Source organism: Coptis chinensis, chromosome 9 (assembly GCF_015680905.1).
Source record: "Coptis chinensis isolate HL-2020 chromosome 9, ASM1568090v1, whole genome shotgun sequence".
In the NCBI taxonomy this organism is placed as follows: Eukaryota; Viridiplantae; Streptophyta; class Magnoliopsida; order Ranunculales; family Ranunculaceae; genus Coptis; species Coptis chinensis.
The window spans coordinates 54,774,349-54,794,697 of NC_141464.1; the positions used below are offsets into that span (position 1 = coordinate 54,774,349).

General features: G+C 35.6%; 1 protein-coding gene and 3 long non-coding RNA genes across 4 annotated transcripts; 3 read left to right on the forward strand and 1 right to left on the reverse strand.

The window, feature by feature from the left end:
* Positions 1–640: 640 nt before the first annotated feature.
* LOC147476753 (uncharacterized) lies at positions 641–7,324 on the reverse strand. The gene is made up of 12 exons (XR_015209419.1): positions 7,249–7,324; positions 7,105–7,153; positions 6,834–6,865; positions 5,950–6,005; positions 3,745–3,851; positions 2,981–3,083; positions 2,761–2,810; positions 2,355–2,458; positions 2,156–2,249; positions 1,445–1,534; positions 1,287–1,370; positions 641–930 (listed from the first exon to the last, which is right to left on the reverse strand). It is a non-coding gene; the product is annotated as an uncharacterized LOC147476753 (long non-coding RNA).
* A 1,562-nt stretch (positions 7,325–8,886) lies between these two features.
* LOC147476754 (uncharacterized) lies at positions 8,887–19,942 on the forward strand. Its single transcript, XR_015208728.1, has 3 exons — positions 8,887–9,096; positions 18,923–18,985; positions 19,534–19,942. It is a non-coding gene; the product is annotated as an uncharacterized LOC147476754 (long non-coding RNA).
* Positions 12,648–13,362, forward strand: LOC147476755 (uncharacterized). The gene is made up of 3 exons (XR_015207485.1): positions 12,648–12,843; positions 12,936–13,226; positions 13,301–13,362. It is a non-coding gene; the product is annotated as an uncharacterized LOC147476755 (long non-coding RNA).
* LOC147476756 (uncharacterized) lies at positions 15,011–16,572 on the forward strand. Its single transcript, XM_086584614.1, has 4 exons — positions 15,011–15,308; positions 15,699–15,803; positions 15,886–16,203; positions 16,299–16,572. Exons 1-4 carry the CDS (start codon positions 15,036–15,038, stop codon positions 16,566–16,568), a joined length of 966 nt encoding a protein of 321 aa, XP_086440740.1. The 5' UTR covers positions 15,011–15,035; the 3' UTR covers positions 16,569–16,572.
* Positions 19,943–20,349: the final 407 nt, after the last annotated feature.

Below are 20,349 nucleotides of genomic sequence, written 5' to 3' on the forward strand. Positions count from 1 at the left end.
CAAAACATAGGGGGTCACAGAGGTACATATCAGGAAAAGAGTCAAACCCCAAAATTGTAGTATGCATGGACACCAACAAAAAGGAATGCCTGCTAAAAGCATCCGCCACATGGTTTTGAACCCCAGACTTGTGGCACAAGACAATGGTGAAATCCTGCAAATAACTAAACCAGCGCAGTTGTCGGGTACTGACGTTATCTTGGTTACCAATCACTACACCATAACAGCCTATTTGTAACGGATGTACATCCGTTACAAAAAATATTAGTAACGGTTATCTTGGGTTGACACAAAAACGTGACAAATATTACTAACGGATATTTGTAACACTTATTATCCGTTACAAAATTTACTAACGGTTATAAAATGTCACTGAAATTAATTTCAGTAATGGATACTTAACCGTTAGAATTCATTAGTAACGATTACCAAATTTGTTTGTCCACTGTCAGTAACGGATATAAACGTCACTTTGATTTTCTATTGCTAACGGTTCTGTATCAGTTACTAACGAATTTCCATTGTATAAAAAAAATTAATTGGTTTCCCTTTTATATATAGGCCACCTGTATTGGTGCACGTACCTGTTCCTGCACCTTTTTTTATTCCACAATGTATCATTTAAGTTCTTCTATTCATCTATAACTCTAACAAACTCTAATAATTAAATTCCTTCCATTCATCCACACAACGAAACGTAATGAAAAACAAAATGTTCTAAATGTCCACGCCATCCAGAACAACTCATTACACCTATCTATCAACACTAAACAAATAAGCAAAAACCAAGCTTCTAGTTAAAGTGTTTATTAATTTTCATCGACAAAAAGTTAAAACTAAAGCAAAGAAACAATAACAGAGGTGCATAAATGACTTCGTTGCATGAAAGCTTTGCATATTCGTTCCACCATGGAAAAGCTTGAATACCACCTGGAAGGAAAAAAAATGGAACACATGAACAATATATATGTCTATTCAGTAGATTACTTTAACAATAAACTAACAAACTATTTTCTAGTGTTATTTAAGTTAACCCTCTGGAACTTAAGGGGTTTGGGCAATAGTGAGACTTTGATCTTAGGGCTTAGTGATTTAATTACTACTACTATTTGCTGATATTCTAATACTACTACTATCTGCTCTTATATTACTATTGTGCCATTGAAATCTATACCATGGCTACGCTATTGGCCGAGGCGGGTATCCCCACCCACCCACTAGTATATAAAATAAGCAAAGGACTACAAAATGATAAAAGAAAACTATATATTGAGAAAAAAACACACCATTGACTCCTGAAACTCAGCTCCAAGATAGCCGCTGGTAGCTCGAAAACGGTTATCCATAAGAAAATAATATGCAATGGTGGCCTGAAAAAGTTTCAACAAATTACACCAATGAAGTGGAAAAAATATCAAGATCACCATGAAACATCAGATAGTACCTCATTTTGTACTCTGCTGCAAAGAGATTCAGTTAATTGACTCCTGTCAAATCCCATCTTAATCACTTCCAGGAGAATGTCTTCGTCAATCTGAAATTACATAAATTGTGGCAAAAAAATAACATCAGGATTACACAGTGACTCAAACAAAGGTAAACAACACAACTGTATCTATCAGCAGTGGACCACTACATAAGACATCCAACAAAATTTATGAAAACTTCTCAGTGATTGGGTTTGAGTAAAACAAAATCCAAATGAGATTTTCAAATACTAAGAATGATTTCAGTATTTGATAAATTTAATGAGATAGTCGTCAGAGTACACTATTACATACTTTACAGTCACAATTGACATTTCTAAAATATATAGGATAAAACTTCAAAACAATATATGGAAGCTTATGCTATAATGCTCTACAACAACTTATATGTGTCATAACAAGTCGCACCGAAGAACTTAGTGAACATAAGACAAGCTTAAACAAAAATTCCAAACATTAAATCAACACCCTGGAAACAAAAGCAAATTCACAGATATCCATCCAAAACTAGCAGTAGTATTAGAATATCAGCATCAATTAATTGCATTCAAACAAATGATCATACCATTCATTTTTTCAGCTACAACAAACTATAACAAACCAAATTCAGATGCATACCAATCAACCAATAAAAAGTTACTAACAAAATTTCATATTAATAAACGTACTCTGTGCCTAAATCTCTGTTAGTCCTAGAACGAACTCTCACAACATGTGAGTGAACCTCACACGAAACACGGTACTGCATCTTAGCATAAACCCCTAACCAAATTCAAGGCATCATTAGAAATCAGTCTATCAAATCAACAAAAAAAGACATTTGCACAAAACCGATAGAGCAGCAATTTCATAACTGATATAAAATACCTTTTTTTAGTAGTGATGAGCTAAGCTAGATCTCTGGAAGGCTCTGCGTTTGTTGTTGAGCATTCAGAATCTAATTGGTGCTGGACCAATAGAGTGTTGTTATTCTGTATAAAGCAGAGAAATTTGATTGAGCCATATTTTGATGCTTGAGATTGAGCTTAGTTGTACTCTTAAAGAAATTCATTTGGAACTCTATAAAATCCTGACAAAAAATAAGATTCAACACATAATCTTAGCACATAATAATCTATCACCTTGGACCTAAAAAGACGAATGATCCAAATTACAAAAATAGAGGACTTAGAAGACTAAACTAAGGTAGATAGGTAAAAAGAAATAGAGTTTGATACATAAGGAAAAAACAGACATAACGTATGTACTATCTATTCTATGTAGGTTGTACTACCTGACAGGTAACTGCAGGCCATTCCTTTTTGACTTCTCTATTTCTAGCCACTGCAGGCCATACTCTATTTCATTTACCAAGCAAAAATGAAGAAGAGAGTGGAGAGAGACAGGAAAAGAAGAAAAAAAAAAGTGGGAGAGAAGTGAAGTGAAGAACATAAAAAGAGAGTGGAGAGAGGCTGGAGAAGAAAAAGAAAAAAAGTACGAGTGTAGGAACGTACCTTGAGAGTGGAGAGAAGACCTGGAGCGCTGGAGTGGAGGCGTGAGGAATGATCATCAGTAGAGCTCCCTTAGACATTACAACCCAATGAACTGCTCCCATTCCTATTGAGAATGAAAGTTAGAACATAAGTAACTTTAGCACCAGCACCTTCAAATAGAACGAAAGAGCAGCTATCATATAGTAGAGGACCACCCTGTTCTAGAAGTTTACAACACAGCTCCGGTGACTAAAAACATAGCCTAAGTAAGAAATGATAATTCAAGTGCAATTATACGACGAATGCATTTATTTTTCAAACATGCCATTTGGTGGAAGAAGGATCGACGTTTGGTGTCCGTTTAGTGAGTCCAAGAGGTAATGAAACTAACACCAGTTGACAACTCAGTTTCTACTTTCTACTTTTATCATTCTAGTCCTTGATGTTTAAAGTAATTGTTTAGTGTCTCCCCTTACTCCACATTTCACCTTCAGATGGAAATAAGAATATATACAACTCATTAGCTACAGATTTCAGATGAAGACCGGACACGAAGTTAAAATCAAGTTAAATATTTATACAAAGAGTGTTGAACCTACAGTGAAGGTCCTTGTTGCAACAGAAGTGCCTTCACTTGGAAGTTGGTATTCCTAATCAGGGACAAACAAACCATACAATAGAGCCATGTGCACAGCAGTGAAATAAGCAGAGAGTCTTCTCGCGATAAAAAGCAAAATCATAACTGAAGAGAACAATACTGTTAACGCAATACATGTGAAACTTACCACTAAAATTGGTAATTCTTCAGCAATGACATTTTTGATTTAACGACATCACCACGCTTGAGCCAAATCTCACATAATGCAGCCAACAGATATGCTATTGCGATTCTCTAAAGGAAACAAATGCTTGTTCATCAATATATTTCAAAGGAAACAACACACCATACACATTAACAATATGAATTCTTTTATCTATCCCTTCCATTCGCAGGAAGTTCTCCCTTAAAAACCCTGGTATCAGGATGATAATATATATATCTCCCCAGAGACGAGAAGCAAATTTTGCGACATCAAATGGGATCCCATGGAGCTTAACATACAGCTTGGCAAATGAATGCAGTGTGAAAGACCAGCCTGCGTTTGCACTTGCAAAACAAACATTTCCACCTGCGGTGTGAATGGCCTCGATGCCTCCAGCAGTCGCAGAAGCGGTAGAGATGTGGTCAGATCTCTGAATGCAATGAATTTGGGCTCATTAATTAGAAAACAGACAAAGTACTATCTATCCTATGTAGGTTGTCCTGGCCAAATCCAATTCCAACTAAGATAAAAATGTGCTCAAAATCGGTGCATCCCCCGAAAGCGGGCATCAGCGTACAAGTAGCTAGCATTCTCGGAACACCCTCAAGGCTATTTCAACACGAGTAGTAGGTGCACTGTCTTCTTCAATCATATTTACAACCCCCTATTTGAATCAGCTATAATAACTATTAACCAATGAATTAAGAGTACCACTAAGAAATCAGTTTGAATAACATCCACCATATTATTTAATGCACTGGACAAAATTCCGCATATTAGTTAAGACATTGGAAATGAGACCTGCACTTATTCCACATCCACAAAGAATAGAAGCCTCATTTGGAAACCAATTGGAAGAAAGTATGTTGAAGCTCTTGAAGGAAAACAAACACTGAAGTTTGAATAACTACTAAAGTTACAATAGACTAAGGAGGGTCGTTACTAAAGAGAAAATAATCAAAGTATTCTATAGACTATATGTCCTAAAAAAGCATTGAATCATTCATTAACCAACAGGTTACAGTTTAAGTGTTTAGAGGATTCTAGTTTGAATCTTAAGAAATTAAAGCAAGCTTTACTGTACAGAGTAAACAACATCAAATAATTCCAAAGTATTAAACAAAAGTAACAAAATAAAGCTTCAACAAGTCAACACAAGCAATTTGAACAGAGTTCTCTAGGATCTTCTACCACTTTGATGCCTCACCCCCTTGATTAGATTATTGTTAAAAGAATATCCTTATTCAATAAGTTCTGTAACAGCAACAAAATAGCAAACGAAGATCAAAACGTCAAATGTTAGTTCAAAATCTAAAAGATTTAACTGTGTGTCGCATCAACCATACGTCCATACTATCCGCTAGGCAAAAGAAAAACAAACAAGACCACTATATATCAAGGTCCGAACATCCCAAAAGAAATGTAAGGGGAAAACAAGACATGACCCCTGCTTAACTAGCACCAACACTGCCCTTGTCCTTCTATTAACTTATAAACAGACTTGCTGTTTTACTATGAATTCTACTGGTCATTGTAAAAACACATTAATCATACACACTCAAAATACTCAATGCTCTCATGCAAGAACAAAAAAAACAGTTATTACATTCAAGTATAATCATCAACGGAATAGAGTAAAAAATAGACACGGTCGACGACTTAGTAAATAGTGTTTACCAATTAGCGTTTACCCACGACGGAACCATGTTGCACCTTAACCTCAGGCTTAAGCATTAAACAAGCCATGGCCGTCCTTAACATTTAAAAAAAAGCTAATTAATCAAATTCGCTTGACAACAAGTTCAACTTTTAGCCTATTACCCTATATGTTCGGCATTGTTAAAAAAAATATTGTGTTTCTAACGCCTAAAGTTTTTTGTTTCACACTTCCTCAAATACTCTGTGTTCGTCTATATGAAATTAATGCATGGGAACCATATTCCTAAAAACAGTTTTCCTCCTTGTTCATAATAATTCAGTTACTCAATAAAATTTCGGTAATATTCATGTTGGTGAAGTAAATTTTTCTATCTTTCTAACAACAAAATCAACAAAAACTTTAACCTGCAAACAGTAGATAATATGAAAAATACCAAACCAGGAAATAATTGCACAAAATTTGAGTTTAACAGTTGAAATTGTACTGAAGAAATAAATGCAAACAACAAATTAAATGAAAAACTATACCTTGCGTGAGACGATTGTTCCTGCAATTGGGGAGAGAGTGCGTATCTCGCTTGTTCCTGAAAAAGGAATTCACTCAATTGCAAAGAGGAAGAAGACAATCAACTAACCTCGTATGCTTAGATTCTTTTACCAATTACAATATCTTATTTTCAAAGAGCTACTGGTACTACTTCAACGCCGATTTTGAGTGAAGAAGAGAGATTCATGGGAGAGCTAAGAGCAAATAATCCCTACTGGTATTATTAAACTTGGAAACCCTAGCAGCACAAGTGAAGAGGGAGATAGAGTTGTGGGAGAGATACACACAAGAGCAATTACTTGTGAAGCATATGTGGAACGCGGGCTTTTTGTTTGTGAGTTAGTTTTTTTAACTAATTGAGTGTGTGCAAGGATAGAAATAATCAAAACAATCACATAAACGCAAGGTATTCATAACAGTTTCAGTGGAAATGTCACACAATGTTCCATCCAGTCATCCACACATGTATTCTTTAAAATAAACATCACAAAAAGTATGTCAAAAAACTTTTGTGACGGTCTAGGATACAAAGGTGACAAAAACTCTTTCAAAACAGTCACAAAAGGCCTATTATGTACTAGTGTCCCTTAATCCCCATTAAAACCATGTTCTCTATCTTAAATTATAATTTAATATCTATGTACATGTGACTTCAAACAACAGCAAGACCATATCTTATCCTTATTAATAAGTAGTTAATGCCATTACATCAAGATAACCATACCAACACTAAAATTACATCAGACTGTTACCAACATAGAAAGTTCATTTTCTTAATTTATACTTGTAAAGCATTGGGTTTGCCAATGCATGGAATTAACTAAAACCATAAAAAGAATAACATTGACTTTGTTTTGTAAGATACCTGGATTCCACTCATAATCTGCTTGATTCTCTCTACATCCAAGTATCCAACAAAGGAGCATATAAGAAACAAAAGAAATACATAGTTTAGAGTAGACAAGATAAAATGGTTAGCAAATTAAATTGCTGAAAAGGGTGAATGCACAACAGTTCAAGAGTACACTTAAAACTAAGTACATGATGCTTATAAGTGTCAGGGAACTTCCCTGGTATAGAAGGCACTATTTTATACTTGAGTCTGAGATATATACAAAAGAAACTTAAACGCTTACGTGACTAGCCAAACTTTGTAGAGCTGAAAAGAGAAGCCTCCATTTCTTCCTGCAATTAATGTTCACACGATCATATTCAAATAGGTATATCATAACATAACGTTATTACATTTCACTGATAAAGTGAAAGACTAAAATAAAAACCTGGGAATAAGATCGAGATTGAGGGCCATCAGTCTTTTATTCCAATTTCTGAGTTAGCATTATCAACTCCGAGTTCTATTGGAGCTTCAAGTGGCTACCCCAATGCCACTTCATTCAAACGTTAGTTATCTTATCAAGACAATTCAACCGCAACTTCCATGTTCAGAAATTCTTTCTGGAATTTTATCAAATAAATCATAGACACCTTACACCAATGCCAGACTCTTCTTCAACAACTCAAGTCTAAATGCAAGAAACCTCAAAGAACACACTGAATCATAAACCAGAAAACAAAATTATATAGCTTATTACCCAAACTTTGAGTTACCCTTGGTGACAAAATCAACGACTGCTCCTTTGATATTTAAGATGATTTGATAACTTAAGAACATAGATCAATTTTTACTTTAGTAAATCTGAAATCAACATTGATCAAAAATCAAAACCCTAGACAGTTTATTGGAAAGGGAGGAAAAGAAGATGAACAAGAAGAAAAGGAGGGGGGAAGAGAAGTCAGACGATTTACGGTCAAAGAACCTAAATGTGAAATATGGAGGGAAAAAAAGTCAAACAAGTCAAAAAGGAGTCACTGGGAATTACAGCTAAAGGCTTAGGGCAAAAACGTCATATTTGTCTCCAAAAGTGTCAAGCCTAATGGGACTCTAAAAGAGGCTAATAATTGAGTTAGAAGAGTCTTAAATCTGATCTCAAAGCCTTAATTTCGACTTCATAGGAAGAGAAGATCAACATGGAAAAGAAGTCAGAGTTTCACAAGAATTAGAAAACTGAAAGCTGTCAGAAGCTGCAGTTTGCAAAATAGCCTTCGAGGGCAACATGGGCCACGTCTCACTTTTATGCAAACGAATTTAACCTTTCTAGGATTACTTCTAGAAAGATTACAGAGAGTTTGACACTAAATAAATATAGGATTCGGATCTCTATCCAGATGAGCATGTAAGCCAATATATAAGGCACAAAAACCTCATTTTACATTATCTAGGAAATTTAGTGTTTGCATCTTAGATCTAGAATTAAGAGAGAAGAAAGTTCAGACCTTTTCACCATTAACATCTATAAAGATTATTCATTTTCATATTGTGTTAATAGCATAGTATGAGGAGCTTATCTCCCTTTTCTTGGGAGGGGAGATGAAACATTTTTCTTATGTTTTAGTTTAGTTTTCCTTCTATCATGTTCTAATATAAATCCCCTATTGAGTTTCTTCTTATTCGTCCATTGCTCTAATGCTCCTGTGGAGGTTAGGAGGTCTTAGGGTAATTCATGATTGGGTAGAGCCAAATACCACAAACCCTAGATTATTTTCTTCTAGTTTTGAGTGTTCTAGTGTGATGATTGGATTCTTTATGGCACCTCAATTAGTTGTATGGTTAATGTCACATGTGGATTTTCCATGACACCTAGAGTTGTATATCACTACACCAAAATTTAAGAAAAAGGACACACTCTTAGGACTATTTTCCCCGTCTCCAATAAAGTACGAGCAATACCGTCTTAAATGGTTTTGTGCCCGTCGTATTTGTTCATTATGTTGGCAAAAAGACTTTCCTTTTTGTCCCATATTAAGGACGAGACAAGGCATCTGTTAACTTTTCACAGACCATCGTAGTTGGTTTCCCCCCTCTTTCTCACAAGCCCGCCCAATATTTTGTTCATGCACTAAACCCAAAAGGCCAAAACTAAAACAAAACGGCAAGAGTGAAGCTTTCGTGGGACGGTGGGAGTGCTCTGATAGTTCTGGTAGTGAAGGCCTCGGTCGAAGTGCAAGAGCTTTACCTCTCTCTGTCTCAAGATCCGCAAGAGCTAGAGTTGCATCTCTCTGAAGCTTTGGTAACCATCTCTATCTCTTTCAACAAGTTTCAATTTTGTTTAATGTCGTAATTGTTTAACCCCAATTTCCGATGGTTTCATAATTGTTTTTCTTTTTTTATAATTTGCTCAATTTCTTATGTTAGTAAGATTGCCTACGGTTGCTTCATTATTTAAAATGTAGAAACCAATCTCTTTGGTCTAATATTTACCATTGTTGTCTATTATTTTATTTTCTGGCTGGATTGAATTGTGTGTGTGTTTTGTAAGTATACTACCCAGTTCTTAACACAAATTAACTTCGTTTTTTTCCATGAAAATACAAAATGGATGAAACAAGCTTATAAGTACAATGTTTTTTCTGGTTGCATAGATTCCAAAGTTTGAAACTTTGTTGAAGCCTTATTAGTAAGTGGGATAGTTCAATGGTAATATGCGCTAGGGTTGTATCTAGAGTTGGATCAGCCTTGCGGAAATTTACTCTGATTTTAGCCGCAAATGACAATTGACAAATGTTGTCTAGAATAATGAAAAACATTTGTGCAAAAGTATCTCCCAAGTATCAACTATCAACTATCAACTGCCTTAACTGCCTAAGGCAATAGTGCAGGGAGTCAGAGTACCAGATGCGCACTAGAGTACATCCTCAAACATTTACTCATGCGCAAACAATACATTATAGATTGTGTCCGACAACATCAGAATTTTATTCTTGAAGAGTTGACATCACCTATAAAATACCCAAGCCATGACAAAATTGTGATTTTATTCCTCCATGATGCTATTGCGATATTATGAAAAATGCAGACTTGTTGCATTTTAAAGTGTAAGTCGATATCATATAACAATTTTGTTATGTTTCTTAATGCTTGCGAAAATGAATACTTGCTACATATGAAAAAGATGTACGAATGTTACTTGTTTGTTATTGTTTTATGAGATGCTACTTACATTTCATTGCTTGCATTCCATTTATTTTTTATTTATTTTTTCAGGGGGGGGGGGGGTGGTGTTAAAACTAAACAACTTATGTCACATGATCAGCTCTTGAAATGTTGAAATGTTAAAGGTGGTTATCTATTTTTCGCTAGTGTGATGCATGCCTCTTAATTTCAGCATGTTTATTTTCTAGCTTATACATATACTTTCTTTTATCAATAAGGCAGATTTTTTCTTTTGAGTTCTTATTTCATCTTATTTGTTATTTATTAGTTTTCACTTGTTTTTTTGTAATAGAAGTTGTAGGTGGTATTCAAATACTTGTGAGTTAAATGACTTCTATTCCTCCAAGCAAGGCATGGATGAAAGAAAGAAGTCCCTGCCCTAAGTATCTGGAAGGTGTCGAATCATTTATGAAATTTGCCAAAGATCATTCAGGGAATGTAGATTGGTATCTTTGTCCATGTATAAACTGTCGTAATGTTGGTGGTGGAAAAACTTATAAGGTGGTCAAGGATCATTTAATTTGTGATGGTAAAATGACATCCTACACCACATGGTATTGTCATGGCGAACCCATTATTGATGTTGAGCCAAACCAGGAGCGTTGTAGTGCATCTTCTAGTGGCAAGACTCATGAAGAGCAGCCTCGAATGTTGGATTTGGTGAATGATGCTTTTAGGAGTGTTCTGCCTGAGAGCTTCGATGCGTGCATGAATGAATTGGGTTCACATGGGGATACTCATGCTGAACGTGGAGAAGATAATAATTCTGAAAACAATTCACGTGAGGACATAAAAGCTAAAAAGTTACGGGATGATGCAACTCAACCTCTGTATCCCTCATGTGGACTTGAGGAAACAAAATTGTCTGTTATAGTTGAGCTGGTAATCTTGAAGTCTACGCATAATTGGTCCAATAACAGTTTTGATGAGTTGCTTAAGACACTCAAAAGAGTTCTCCCCAGTGGTAACACCTTGGCAGAGAGCACAACTGATTGTTTGGAAATGATCAAGTCTCTGGGTATGAATTACATATCTATCCATGCATGCCCCAACGATTGTATGTTATATTGGAAAGATAATAAAGCTCTTAAATGTTGTACTACATGTGGAGAAGGCAGGTACAAGGCTGAGTTTAATAATAAGTCCTCGCTTGTACCAAAAAAAGTACTAAGATACTTTCCTTTAACCCCAAGGTTGCGTAGGCTTTACAGGTTAGCCATCTTGTTTGTGGGTAATATTCATTTATACTATTTCCATATAAAATAAGTTGATATATTTTTTCATACATTTACTCTTGTAGCATTCCGTGGATAGCTGAGATGATGACATGGCATTCCAAATCAGCTTCCCCACCAGGATATATGCGCCATCCATCAGATTCTTCTTGTTGGAGGGGAATTGATACCGCGTCACCTGAATTTGCTGCCGAGCCACATAATGTTCGCTTAGGCCTTTCAACAGATGGATTTAATCCGTTTGGTAACAAGAGTCTTTCTCACAGTTGTTGACCTATAATGATTGTTCCTTACAATCTTCCACCTTCATTTTGCATGCTAAAAGAGTTTACTATGTTATCATTGTTAATTCCTGGGAAGCACAACCCAGGAAAAAACATTGATGTGTATTTGGAACCATTGGTGGATGAGTTGAAAGATCTATGGAACAATGGATCAATTGTTTTCGACTCTCACAACAATACTTCTTTCACAATTAAAGCTGTTCTTTTGTGGACCATACAAGATTTCCCGGCATATGGGTATTTATCGGGTTGTAGAACTTCTAGAAAGTATGCTTGTCCGGTCTGCGGTGAAGATATATCCTCAATTAGGCTTAAACACGAGAGTAAAGAAGCTTACATGGGTCACAGGTGCTTTCTACCGGATAACCATCCCTTTAGATCTCAAAAATCTCAGTTTAATGGGAAAGAAGAACATGGGAAGACTCCTAAACGATTAACAGGTGAGAAAGTACTTGAAAAAGTTAAGAACCTTCAAAATGTGTTTGGAAAAGTAGCGTCTAGGAAAAGAAAGAAGCGAGAGGACAATGATGAGACTGCATGGTCAAAGAGATCGATCCTATTTGAGTTGCCTTATTGGGAGGTACAATTTTAAAATACGTTATTGTCAATTGTAGTTTAATGTCTATCGTTTAAACTATAATAAACTATAACATTTGTGTCTTTACAGAATTTGGTCGTTCGTAACAATTTAGATGTGATGCATGTGGAGAAAAATGTTGCTGAAAATCTCATAGGTACAATAATGGGAGCAAAAAATAAGACTAATAAGGACTGTCTTGCAGCTCGTTTGGACTTAAAGGAGATGAATATTAGGAAAAAGTTGTGGCCTGTACAAAATGGGACTAGAACTTTTTTACCACATGCTCCTTTCTTACTTTCTAGAGAAGAGAAAACGTTATTTTGTCAGACTTTGAAAAAATTGAAGGTTCCTATAGGATACAGTTCTAATTGGGCGTATAATGAAAGCATGGAGGATCTTCAGATTAGGTGTCCCAAATCACATGATTATTATATTGTTATTCAACAATTACTGCCGGTACTATTGATGTATGCCTACAAAGAGCAAAAGCCATTGGGTGCTGCGATTAGACAATTGTCAATATTTTTTAATGTGCTTTGTTCTAAGGTTATTTGTCGCAAAAAGCTTGAAACTGCTAGCTGATAGATTGTGGAAGTATTATGTGTATTTGAGAAGTACTTTCCTCCTTCATTTTTTGTTTCAATGACACACCTCGTAGTGCATTTGGCGGAGGAAGCATGTATTTGTCGTCCTGTTAGATTCCGTTGGATGTATCCTTTTGAAAGGTAAGCGAAATGATATATAATTATTCCATTCAAGTGTTAATTTTCTAAGTGATAATTGTAATTTAAAACCTTAACTTATTGTCTTGTTTTAGGATGATGAGAACATTCAAAACCTATGTTAGGAATAAAAGGTTTCCGGAAGGGTGTATCGCCGAGCGATACCTTATTGAAGAATCAATTTTGTATTGCAATGAATACATGCCAGAAGGTGGGAGTGGAAACCACAAACGAGCAAGGAAAAATTTCTTGGATGATGATAACGCTTGTTCTAGTGAACAACTTAGTGGTAAAAAGGGCAAGGTGTACAAACTTTCAAATATCCAGTACGAACAAGTGAGAAGATGGGTATTGGAGTGCTCTAAAGATGTTGTTAGTTGGAGAGAGTAAGTACAACATCCAGTTCATGATTTTAGACTCTTATACTCAATAATAAAGTAACATTTAATGCTTTTACCAGGAAGTACCATTCCTACGAACAAAACCACCCAAGTAAGAAAAGAGGACGAAAGGGGAAATCAGTTGGGAAAGTGATGGATTTTATCCCTTGGTTTCGAGAACAGGTTCAAATTAGTAATTATTTAGTTTTATATTGGTTGGTGTCTTTTTATTTGTACAAAAATATTAACATATGCATTTTGACCGAGTTAGTTGGAAAATGAAGAGATGTCCCCTTCGAAAAGGCTTGCTGAAGGTCCGTTATTTAAAGCTATGTTGTATAACTGATATATAGTAAATGGATATCAATTTTGCACAGCCAAATGTGACAGTACCAAGACAACACAAAACAGTGGGGTTGCCATGAATGCCACGACGAGTTTTCGAGCCAGTGCAAGAGATAAGAACTTGATTGATGGAGATGCGACTTATTATGGAGTCGTCCAATAGATTCTTGAGCTGGACTATACTGAGTTCAAACAAGTTGTTTTTTTATGTGATTGGGTTCGAATAGGAGATAAAGTAAATGGGTGTTTAGTTGATCCAGAAACCAGGTTAACATTTGTGAATTTTAGAAGGTTCATGAGCAGTTCAAAGGAAGGTGATGAGCCTTTTATTCTTGCTTCTCAAGCACGCCAAGTCTTTTATTGCAAAGATCCCAAAAGAGACGATTGGCGTGTTGTTTTAGATGCTCCTAAGAAGTTGACCCGAGATGTGGACACATACGAAGATCCTTTGGTCTTCGAGGCAAGGCTAAAAGCAGATGCTTTTAGATCGACATTAGTAAATGAGGTTGTAGAAGAAGATATTTGTGAAGGATCATGGGTTGAAAGTTAGCTGAGTTTTAAAGGTGCACGGACATAGTTAAATGTTATACGCCTTGTTGCTTTTCATATTCATTTTTCATTTTCTAAACCTTATTTTAGCATCCCTGAATGTCTTTCAAATATTATTTTTTTTCTTAATTTGAACAGTGCTTTTGGAATGAATCTAGATTCACAACTTGAAGGGATGGAACGTTTGATTCGATTGGGCAATCACATCTTCATGTTTTAATTTAGTGAAACAGTTTTTTGTAACTACTAATGTGTATGCATAGAATGTGTCTTGCATTTGGCGTACTTTCTTTTGTTGTGTGCATTTTGTAATTGTTAGCTATTGAAATGTAATTGGTGATGGAATATTTGAAAAATGAGTTATGAATTAAATGAGTTTTTTTGTTATGAAAATGAGGGCCGGTGTTCTATTTTGTTTTGTGCAATATAGTTTTTAGCACAATGGCATCTAGACAAGCTGAGGGTGGGAGTGGATCTTGACAAACTAATGGAGAGAATGGATCCGGGCAGTCTGCAAGTGGTAATGTATCTGGACAATCGGAAACTGCGAATGCTGGTATATTGTTACTTGGGTTATTTTAAGTATATATATATATATAAGAGATGCATTTAAGTATTCCTAACTTATACTTGTGTTATTTTAGAACCTAGACAGAAAAATTTTGTACTATTTGATGAAGATGGAAGACCAGTTGGAGACAAAGCTACTGAATATAGTAGTCATCTCGGAGAATATAGTCGGGTGCATGCTTCAATAGCCCATCACAGATGGAAGAATGTGTCAGATGATGATAAGATACTCATATGGAAGCGAATCTCTGTAAATTTGATTACAACTATCTTATAGTTCAATATTATTGTTTAACTATGCTAACTAATAATTTAATGTAAATATAGGAAGAATATGATTTGTCTGGAACAATGAAAGAAAAAGTCATGGCCAAGGCAAATGAATATTGGAGGAAGTACAAGAGCAGCTCCCTTAGGAAGGTTTATGATAAGTATAGAACAGATGAAGAAAGGAAAAGGCATTGCCCAGGTGCCGTTAGAAAAGAAGATTGGGAAAAATTTGTTGACAATAAGTCCACTGAAGCAGCAAAATCTCGTCGAGTTAATGGAAAACTTTCTAGACAGGCTGCGATAGCACGACAAAGATCCGGAAGAAAAGGTTCAGCTAGAATTGCTCACGAATTGGTAATCATTATCATATTTAATTTTTACTTTTTGGTGCATTTAGGGTAGTTATGTTTCTCGAGGTACTTGTTGTACGTGCACTTTTACTCTTTGGTGCAGGCCTCAATTTCATATCTTCTATGTGTGCACATGCATGTAATATAGTTATCTCGATGGCTGTAAGTTAGTTACTTACTGTTCACACACCTATTACTATAGTTAAAAAGAAATAACTTGACCCGATGCATCTCTTAGAACTTCACCATGTCCAGCACCATTTGCATATCTATTCTAATGGCATTGCATAAAGATCGACCTAATTTTAGCATGGTCTAGCATTTTTGTACATGTAAGTAAGTCTTTATGTGTTTGAATATATTTATATGTATATGTATAAATTTTTTTTTCCAGAAACTAAAGAACCCTAATGTCCCTGTCACGAGAACGGATGTGTATGTAGTTTTACATACCAATAGCGACGGCACTTGCCCCACACAAGAGCACAGTGACCAAGTGGTGAGACATTTTATAATAGATAACTTATTTGTCAATCATTTTGATGTTTTAGGTTATGAACAAATTCTTATTTGTTATATAGGAAAGTATAAAGGAAATTGTTGCTAGTAACCCTGCAAGCACTACGTTGGATTTGGATCATGATCCTGTTGCACAAGTATTGGGACGTGATACCAAAGGTCGCTTTCGTGGCTTGGCGCCTGGAGTTAGTAGAAGAGGACTTGACGCTTCAGCTCCAGCAAAAAATCAGCTTAAAATGCAAAAGGAGATGACTTCAACTCTTATTGGGGAGGTCCAGGATTTGAAGTTGCTGTGTGGAGAATTGCAAAAGGACGTAACAATGATGAAATCTGGTCAAGGGTCGAATGTACCGTTCTCCCCTTGTTCCGGTTCTTCTCAGGTAAGGTCGAATGCACCTCCATATAAATTTTTTAGTGCATATTTTACTCCAAAACATCTGACTTAATTGATGAAATTTATATCTACTATTTGTAGTTGAATCGGATGGGACCAGCACCCCAAGGATTTCCACCTGGTTTACGCTCAGCAAGTTGTAAGTTATACTCAATGCGTCATGAGCATGTGGCTAATGGAAGGGCAATTATAGGAGAAGAAGTTGGTGGAGAAGTTATCGAAACTTATGATGTTATCTTGGATAGTGTGCTTGTACCTCATGCTCAAAGTACAAACCGCGCAACTCTTGGAGAGGAGGAGATAAGATCAATTGTCGATTGGCCGAAAGCTCTAACTGTCTTTGATCATTAGCCATTAGGGGTATGAATATCTAAATGTGTGATATCTTACTACATCATCATCTACTACTAAAAAGGGTTTAGCTAATAGAAAATGCTCTTATTTTGCAGGATGTGGACTTTTTGCGTGTTGCTTCTCTTTTTGTACATCGGTGTTACTAAAGGTCATGGAAGATGCTTGTAGAAGTCTCATGTTTTTTGTATATTAGTGCTTAGGAAGGATGTGAATGCTTAGATGAACCTCTAGTATTTTGTGTATACCGATGATTTTTTTGTATTAAGTTGATCGTATCCCCTTGTTTTGTATATTGGTTCATAGAACACGAATTTGAAATTACTAGCCTATTGGTTGAAAGTTTGAATCTAGATCCCATGTATGTTTAACGACGTGTGTGTTTGTATGTTCCTTTGTACCATTTTCCATGTTTATTTTTTTTTTCTTCAGTTACTCGTTTATGGATTGCGATGAACAAGCTTTGACATCTCACCCTGTCTACTGTCAATGGAGGGAATGGAATTAATGATCTTGAGGCTCTCAAACATGTATTGTATTTTCTTTATGTTTTATAGATTTTTGTTTATTGGGTTTTGGCTGTTGACTTATGGGATTCATTATGTTTATTTTCAGATTGCATTCGAATGATTATGATCATTCACGTGAGTTATCATTTCAAGTTGTCATAACTAGTTCCCTGGGTATCAATTGTTTGAATAAATTCTTAATTTGAGAAATTCAATTTCAGGGTGAGGCAACTGAATGCATGCCTGAGCTTCATTTGAGGTACTTAATTACTTAATTACTTGATTACAATTACAATTTCCTTTTTCTCTTATTTGATTGTTTAAGTATAGTTTTGGTTTAAATTTACACTAATCCACTAGTTTGTGCATATCATGCACATGGCATGGTGATTTTATAACTTGACGTACATGTGAAATTCCAAAAGAAGTTCACCTTTGCAAGAATGTAGAGTATTGAGGAGAAACTTAACCATCTTTCTGCCATCATAGAGAGGGAAAGAAGCCATCTCAACAACAAGCTTTCACAGTTCAAGAAAGAGTCAAAGCTTTCCGTTTCTAGAATAAGTGCAAATGTGAGTAACTGCAAACATTATCTTATTCATTATTATTTATAGCTGATTGTTCTTGTTCTAGTCATTAGTTCCAGTTCACAGGTGTTGGGTTTTTTTTAGAAACCGATGGTTTTCTTCTTAATTTCGGTGAATATGTGTGTCTGCAACCATCGATTTTTCAGAAATTGATGGTTTCATCAGCTAGCTAAAAAGAACAAGAATCGGTTTTTTAGATATAAAAATGTTCTAACACGCCAAAATTGCTAACATTAATTAAATTTTATTGACACTGCCAAAGAATATGTTACGCGTGTGATTGTGTTGACAGCAATTACAACATCTTTTCTAGTAGATCAAAAGAACGAATATAAGATTTTTAAAAGGAGATAGGGAAGGGACATTAGATTTTGTAGTAGATAAAATAAGTATGTATATGGGACCTAGATGCTCAAGTGGATTTAAACAAGTTCTTGCATAGGCTGATATAGGCATATAGAAGACGCCTCCCAGCATTGGTAGCATCAGACATCAGCAAAAACATAGTGTTGAAAAAATGGGATGACGGTGCATATTCGGTCTGGCATCACTTAGTTGGCTGCCATTGAACTTTAACAATATGAGTCGACAAATGTGATGCTTCATTTGGTGTTGGTTATATTGGTTTTTTTATATTAGTTTGTTTTTTAGAAGCTCCATTTTGTGCCTTATTTGATGTAATTAATTGAAGTTTGGTTGCAATGTAGATGTAAACGTTGTAGAAGCAATCAGGTTCTCATAATCACGAGGATCATACGAAGTCCCGTGTTTGCCTGATGGAACACTACAGAAGCAACTGAGGTGACGAGGATATACCTTTAGCTAAATCTAAAGATGTGAAAGGGTATGCTCTAAGTCACTAGTGTTCAATATACTTTCCATCTTTATGTATCTAGCATGTGTTTCATGTTGTGTGCAAGTATTGGAATTTTGTCGCTTGCTTCATTGGTTATGTGCAATTAATCTACGAAGGCTTTTACTCGTATATTTAACATGTTCCTTGATATTGAATATAGGAAATATCTCAGGTTCAAGGGGCATGATACTGATCCCCAAGTAATCCATAGGTCTGAGGTAATTACCTTGTCTGTTCCACTTGTTTACCAGCATACTTACTTCAAAATAGAAAGTGGCACAAGAATTTCAACTAGTGAATGAACACAGAGAAGTTGTCATCACGCCGTGTAGTTGCATCGCGCACTGTGAGTCTATTTTAATGTACATCTGCGACTGGATGTTGACTATTATATTATCACAGGTCAGCCTAACCTTCAATGTTTCTATGGATTTGCAATCAGCTTTTACGTGGAACACAAAGCAGGTATATATTGTGGTTTTAATATAGGAAGATATATTTCTTTTATGGGTTAGATAGACTTACCCCCCCATTACTAGTTGCCAATTAGTGTTACCCCCCCATTTTCAGAAATATTAGTGATACCCCCCCATTTGTAAGATCCAACAGTCATATTTCTTCATCTGGAAAAAAAAAATTCATCTCGTAGCCGTTGGATCTTGCAATTGGGGTAAGTCTAACTAACCCCCTTCTTTTATTCACTCCCTTCGTCTTGCACTTCAGAGTTTAGCTAAATTTATCTGTTTATTAACTTTTGAATGCTTAAGAATTATAAAGTAAGCTTTTTAAGCAGATGCTGGGGGAGCATAGAAAGAAAGAGAATAAGAAAATGAACGTATAAAGTATATATCTCAATACTACCAAGAAGTATTGCTGCCAAATAATGTTTTACGCTTGTGCAATTAAACTTGCCTCAACATGTATATTTATTTATTTATATTTCTTTAGTGGTACATTTTAACTATGGAAACATGAGTACCAGTAAGTTCACTTGTGTGATTCACTTTGTCCAGTGTGTGATCCGCTCCATTCTTGAAAACTTTTAATCATATAAGAGCCACACCAATTTAAGCTTAAAAAGGTTTATCAAAAGAGGTTCTGAATCATTTCTGTTTCTTGAACTCGAGCTTCTATTGTTTGGGTTGAGAAAGGGACTAGGGTATAGGTGCATGTATCTCTATATTATGCTATGAGTTGTAAGACAGTCAATGAATGAAGAAGTTCATTCTATATGTTATGGTAAGCTTGAAGATAAAATTTCATTGAGATAGTGTTTGCCTGATGTCCAATAACAAGGTATTAACTCACTCTTTTTCTGGTCCATGTTTGATTAGCTGTTTTTTAAATGCTAAGTAATGTCATGGCTTCCTTAATGCTTAAGCCTGTGGTTCAGGTGCAACATTCCTCAAGCAGCAAATTATATCAGTCAAATGGCAGAGAGGGCCAATACACCAGTAATCTATCTGTCAACAGATGCAGCAGAAAGTGAAACTGATCTCCTATAGTCTCTAATTATGCTTAATGGAAGAACCATTCCACCGGTTAAACGGCCCAAAACCAAAATTCGATGAAAAATGGGATGCTTTGCTATACGGACATGGTCTTGAGGGAGATTCCTGGTAGAGTAAGAAACCGGTACTTCTTGCGAAAATGTAACAAGAAAATAAATTTTCAGTCATGGATTGAACCTTCCTAACTCTTTCCTCGATTATGGTATTATTTTCTGGTCTCCAATCATGAATTGTTTTTATCCCATGTAGGTTGAAGCTATGCTAGATAAAACCATCGCTTGCTATGTCAATCAGGTGCTCATTGGAGCATCGGGCTCG

Coding starts and splice junctions, on each gene's coding strand:
- LOC147476756 (XM_086584614.1), top strand. CDS start 15,036: ATGAAAGAAAAAGTCATGGCCAAGGCAAATGAATATTGGAGGAAGTAC. Junction 15,309..15,698: donor CTAGAATTGCTCACGAATTG/GTAATCATTATC, acceptor TTTTTTTTCCAG/AAACTAAAGAACCCTAATGT. Junction 15,804..15,885: donor AAGAGCACAGTGACCAAGTG/GTGAGACATTTT, acceptor TTTGTTATATAG/GAAAGTATAAAGGAAATTGT.